The sequence below is a fragment of the Natrix helvetica genome (genome assembly GCF_964273705.1).
Source record: "Natrix helvetica genome assembly, chromosome: 1".
NCBI classification, from domain to species: domain Eukaryota; kingdom Metazoa; phylum Chordata; class Lepidosauria; order Squamata; family Natricidae; genus Natrix; species Natrix helvetica.
Genome location: NC_138548.1, coordinates 123,973,581 through 123,979,468, shown reverse-complemented (window position 1 = coordinate 123,979,468; position 5,888 = coordinate 123,973,581). Strand labels below are relative to the sequence as shown.

Sequence of the window (5,888 nt, the reverse complement as noted above, 5' to 3'; positions counted from 1 at the left end):
TCCGGGAAAGTCCTGGGCCACTAGGGCCATTGCACCATTCCCTAAAGCTTGTGAAATTCGGGGAATGATGCAAGATGACCATTTTCACTGGCAGTTGTGATGCTAAGGTTGATATTCAGGCTCAGACCTCTACTTCTTGCCAGCAGCACCACCACTGAGAGTTGCTGTTCAGGGTCGCCTAGATGGAGGAGAGAATAGAGAATTATTCCTCTTTTGTTTATGAGGTAGTGACACACCAGCAGATTTAAGTTAGGCACTTTCTAAACGTTTGACATACTCAGCTCAAAAGATTGGCCATCACGGTTTCCAAGTGTTCTATTTTGGAATGCTCATTCATTGAGAACTATTCTTGGTCCTTGTGATTCTTTTCAGACTTAATCTTGAATAGATCCAAAGAGGTGGTCCCTTAAACCTAATCTTCAAATATACTCCCAACCTCTCAGTCTAATGAAGCCAGTAGTGATGCCATTGACTCTAGGAGGAAAAATGCAGTAGGCTATTTCAGGTGATTTGGAGTGAATAAAAGAACATATTTTATTAAAGGCAAGAGATGAAAGCCTTGACTAATTAAAAGTTTCTTGGAGTTCTGGTTCTCTGGGAGAACTCCCCCATACAATACAAAACCCTTAGTGTGCAACTTCCTGCCTAGTGCCTGCAATACTGTTTTCATACAACCCTTTCCCCGGTACTCAGGAAGAGTAAAGCTATGTGTCAGACACCCAATGGCATCACTTAGGCTCCAGGCAACCAGCTGCCCTTCCTGATCTCGGAGGCAAGCATTTGGGAAGTCCTCAATCAGGCTCCTGAGGTAGCGCAGGCTCCGATCATTGCTTGCAAAATCCCAGGTGTCATTGACCAGAGCTGCATCAGATGGGCTGAGTGTCCCCAAGTGGAGGGACTCATTTCTGAGCCTGGAAGGAAAGAGAAGGCAATAGTGAATGTGGAACAAAAGGACAGCATCTCACCATACTGGGAAAAAATATTTGCTCACACCCAGCAAAACAAAAAGTCTAACTACAGTAGATATTTCAAGAGAAACCATAATCTCAGAGTTATCCAGTATTTGAAATACACGTATCTCAGTTATTCTGAAATATCCCCTTAACAGTCTCTTGAAAGTGCAGCCATCTATTTGGGATCCTTTGTTTGTTTGTTTGTTTAAATCATCGTATCTTTGATGTAATTGCTTTTGGAGAAACCAATGGAGCAGTTGTACTCAGTGAATTCTACCAAGTCTAATCCTGGCTCTCTATTACATATTGTCCATTCCACATCTTCCAAGTTGGTAGAGAATGAGAAATTCTCCACTATAACCACTGGGGCTGTATATGTAAACCTGTCTCTCTCTCTCTCTTTCTTTTACAAATATGAGAAACAACAGCTTGCTCTTGTGTATCTCAAGTTGGATGTTTCTAACATTTTTAACTGGTTTTATTCTTTTTATTGCTTTATTTTTTTTTACATTTTTAATTGCAATATGTTTTATAAAGTGTAAGCCACTTGGAATCAATGACTAAGATGGGCTTCCACAGAAATTTAACAAATAAATGAAATAAAACATAATCCTAGATAAAATTATTCAAAGCTCAGATAAAAAGATGATAGGGAGAATATATAAATTTCTCCTGAAGAGGAAGAGGAAATTGTGAAAGAACAAATGATAAAATGGGCACGGAACTTTGGATATAATATTGAATTAGACAAATGGGAAAAATTTTGGGGAGCAAACTTAAAAATGACACTCTCAGTTGCATACAAGGAAAACCAGTACAAAATGTTTTATAGATGGCACCCGGCACCAACAAGGTTAGCTAAAATATCAACAAATACCTCCCCAAAATGTTGGAAATGTGAATCGATACACGGAACATATTACCATTTATGGTGGACCTGTGAGGAGGGTAAAAATTTTTGGAAAAAGATCAAAAATTGGCTGGAGGCAATAACAGGGGTTAAAATAGAATGGAAACCGGATATCTTTTTATTAGGAATAATGTCTGCGAAATACAAAAAAGAAATCCAGTATTTAATATTACATATAACTACGGCAGCAAGGATTGCCTTTGCCCAGAAATGGAAAAACAAACTAACTCCAAGTGAAGATGAAATAATAAGAAAGGTTATGGACTGTGCTGAAATGGACAAACTAACTAAAGAAATTCAGGGAAAAGAAGAATCAGAATTCTACCAGATATGGGATAAATGGTATAGGTGGATGGAGGAAAGAAACAAGAATCAATGAAGGAATGTAACAAAACTCAAAAATAATAGTTATGAGTAAAATAAGAAAGTTAAGAATGGTGAAACTCAAATGAAATACAATTGAATGGGAAATAATATAAGGTGAGTGCTATCGATTGATAATTGCTACTAGAAAGAACAGGAAGCCCCTGTTTGTATTGCACTGTGTAAATGTGTTGTATGTCTAAGTTTTGCGTGCGTGTATTTTATATATTCGTTAATAAAATATTTAAAAAAAAACATAATCCTAGATTTCTGCAGAGGATATGGTTAATTGTTAAACTTTCAGAAGTCCTTAGTTTCATTATTGAATTCCAGATAATTGCATGGAATTGAATCTCAATACAGTTCCCTTGGAAAGAGAGTACGATCACTCACTGGTTCTGACACAACATGGCTGCATCTGGGTGTAGCAATGCCTGGTAGAAATGGGGCTCCATGTGGACACGTCTAGCCTCTGCCATGACTTTCACAGCCTGATAGAGCCCATCCTGGAGACCTGCGTAGAATGGAAATATCACAGGAAACCAATCTGAAGTTCAGAGTGAAAACTTATTTTGTCTCTGTGCCCAATACCCTGCAGTTGATGCCATGGAGAAATTCTCAGTCATGGGGAAATGGCGTTGATGGCTGGAATGATTTCTCCTCTTTGCCTAGAGGTACCGGGAATGAATGGCCACTGCTCTAACACACCACAACAAATGTCACTCATCATGACAAACTCTGGATTGAGTTATGAATATAAAATAACAGAGTGCAAGGCTTTTTTAAGATACAGAACTTCTTCTGAGTTTAAAGGCCAAATGCCAGTCTTACAGGCTCCTCTGAGGATTTCCTATATCACTTGAGTTTTTTCCTCTGTTCTCCAATGAGAAATAAAAGACCAATAGCTTAGGGTTCAATTGTGGAGCGCTTGGTGCTCTCTGAGCTTGGTAGTTTTCTTGCAAAAGTTTCATTGTGCACTGATGATATTTCTTAATTTGGCAATAAAACATCTGCAAGAAAACCACCAAGCTCAGAAGCACCAAAGACACCCACACAAAAAGACATCGATTCAAATGTTTGGATGTTTCATAAAGCAATGTGATTGATTCTTCGATTAGTATTTGAATGATTGTTCCATAGAAGTAGGGTGCATATTGCAGAAATAGTGATAAACTAATTAGATAATTTGATCACTCTCTTAATGATTTGATCTGTTCATGAACTATTAGTTGACAAGAATAGTATATTGCACGATTCTGCTTGCATAGACATCATTAAGCTCATTGGATCCTACAAGTCACAAGGTTCCACTGCATGTTAAACACCATAAAGAATGTTGAATGTCTTCCTTTTGTGGTTCTCCTGTTTTAAACAATTGCAAAATTAATCTCAATTTATGGTTATTGTAAATGATGATTCGGGACTATTTCTTAACACATATTTATTTTTGTGTGTTGTGTGTATGTGTATCTCTATCTGTTTGTTTATTCATTAATCAAATATATATAGCCACCCTCAAAGATCACTCTGAGTGGAGCTCAACTTCCATAAACACACTATACAAATAAAAAAGAGAAAGGAACATCATATACTCTGTCTTAAACTCAAAAAAAACTAAGCTAACCTAAACGGGGTTCCATAACTGCCCTTTTCCAAGAGTTGGGGGAATAACCATGTTTTTAGCCCTTTCCAAAATCTCCTAAGGGGTGGAAAAGAAATTGCCAGAGCCCAGCCTTGCCTTGCAGCTGGAAGGCTTTGTCCCAGTCTATGGCATCTTTGTTTTCCAGGAGGGTTCTGCAGGCATCTTCCTCCCGATAGAAAGCAGCATGCAGGTTGGCATAATAATTCCTGTTGTCCTTCACCACCTGCAGGAAGTGGCACAAAGACACTCAGAGCAGCAGGAATAGAACAGATGGCAGAGACCATGCGGAAGAGCTGATGAGGCCAGGCTCACTTGGAAGTGGGGTATAGAAAAAGGAGGCAAGGAGAACTTCCATAGCACCCACGAAGACCTCCTGAATGTCTTTTGTGCCCCAGATATAGATGTGCCTTGTGTTTTTCCCTCCCATTTTTCGCCAGGGGGCTGTGGGAAAAAACCCAGCAACTTTCTGCCGTGATTTCCTACCTCCTTCCGTGGTCGGGTAAGAACAGCTTTAAATTCTGGCCAAGAGTCCACCACAACTTCGTGTTGAGCTGGGTTTCCACGGTTGATGTGCATCACTGCCCCACAGACCTTCAATTAAAAAGAAGGTCAGGAAGACCTAGTGCAGGAAAAATCCTGCTTTTCCTCTCTAATTAACCAAAAGGTTGTGTGTGTGTGTGTGTGTGTGTGTGTGTGTGTGTGTGTATCTGAGTGCAGAAGTGAGCCATCTCTGATTGGCTGATTCTGAACCTCCCAAGGTCTTTTGAGGGCCAAATGCTACAATGGGTGCAATGTAGAAATTTGCTCTGTCGGTGAAAGGCCAGATGGTTTTGGGATTTTCTGTAGCAGAAGAAATGGGCAAAAGGACTTCCCACCTTCTTTTGCTCCATTCTACTACTGTGTCACCCTTGGAAAAGTTAGGCTTCTTTTTTAGAATAGTATGGGCTAAGATACCCATGTATTTTGAACTTCATTGGCTTTGCTTTTGCTAATGGCTAAGGGAAAAGCAGACTTGAATATGAAAAGACTGCATGACTAGCATCAGATTTAATTACTCATTTAGAAATGTAACAGGTGCAGTTTTCTCCAAATTCTCAGTAAATGGGGAAACATCAGCTCTTATATTTACACCGAGAGGTTAGAAACACTAAACAGGTGATTACCAGGACTGTTTCGGGGAGCCCCTTTCGCAGCACTCTCTCCAGCAGCTGCAGCTTGGAAGAGCAGGTCAGGATCAGCATGGCTGGCCAGGTCGAGGATGCTCCACAGGTCCCACGAAGGTGTCTTGGCAAGCAAACCTGAAGGGGGCAAATAGGTAGAATTTCTTCAATTCTTTATGAATCACCTTCCTTGCCTGCTGGAGATCAAGGGAATGAAAAAGTCTCTGCCAGTGATGCAGATTCTGAACTCTCAGAAAAAGTCTTCCTGATCAGCTATGGATTGAATGGATCCTGAGTGATAGAATTGTACAGTGTGTGAACTGGAAAGGACCCTGCCCAATCTTCAATCAGAGTATGTGAGAGCCTTGGGGATATTTATAGCTTAGCTCCGTTAATCATTCCTCCAGGAAATGGTTTTCAGATCCCTCCCTAGCTAGGAGTTCTCCTCTGAACCTAGTTCTCCTTCCTCTTTTTCAAAACCAATGCCCAAAATCTGTCATGGAACTTCAGCGAAGGATATAATGGGACAGTTTCCTTCCTCTGGGCTGGGCACATTGGTCCCTTTTTAGGTATCCCAATCCCCTATTGGCTTTTCTAGGTGCTTCATTCCAGTGTTTGTTTATGTCCTGGCAGTTTTCTGTTTAGACTCCTAGATGCTTCTCACCAGTTCTACTGTCATGCTAGGCTTCCCTAATCCTCTGCCAGAGATAAGACCTTACATTTGTTAGATTTGGCAAGTTTAGATGAGAAAGAGTGAGGATGGGATTGGATGGGGAGGGAGGGAGGGAGGGAGGGAGGGTGGAAGGGAGAGAGAGGGAGAGAAAGAGACAGACAGACATGATATTAAGAAAATACAAATT

General features: G+C 40.4%; 1 protein-coding gene across 1 annotated transcript; it reads right to left on the bottom strand.

Moving 5' to 3' along the window:
- Window positions 1–41: 41 nt before the first annotated feature.
- LOC309392571 (glycine N-acyltransferase-like protein 3) lies at window positions 42–5,109 on the bottom strand (the record flags this gene model as incomplete). The annotated part of the gene is made up of 6 exons (XM_081953968.1): window positions 42–178; window positions 733–911; window positions 2,620–2,740; window positions 3,965–4,091; window positions 4,352–4,459; window positions 5,032–5,109. The coding sequence occupies 6 exons, from the start codon at window positions 5,107–5,109 to the stop codon at window positions 42–44; spliced, it is 750 nt and encodes a 249-aa protein (XP_081810094.1).
- Between the last annotated feature and the right edge of the window lie 779 nt (window positions 5,110–5,888).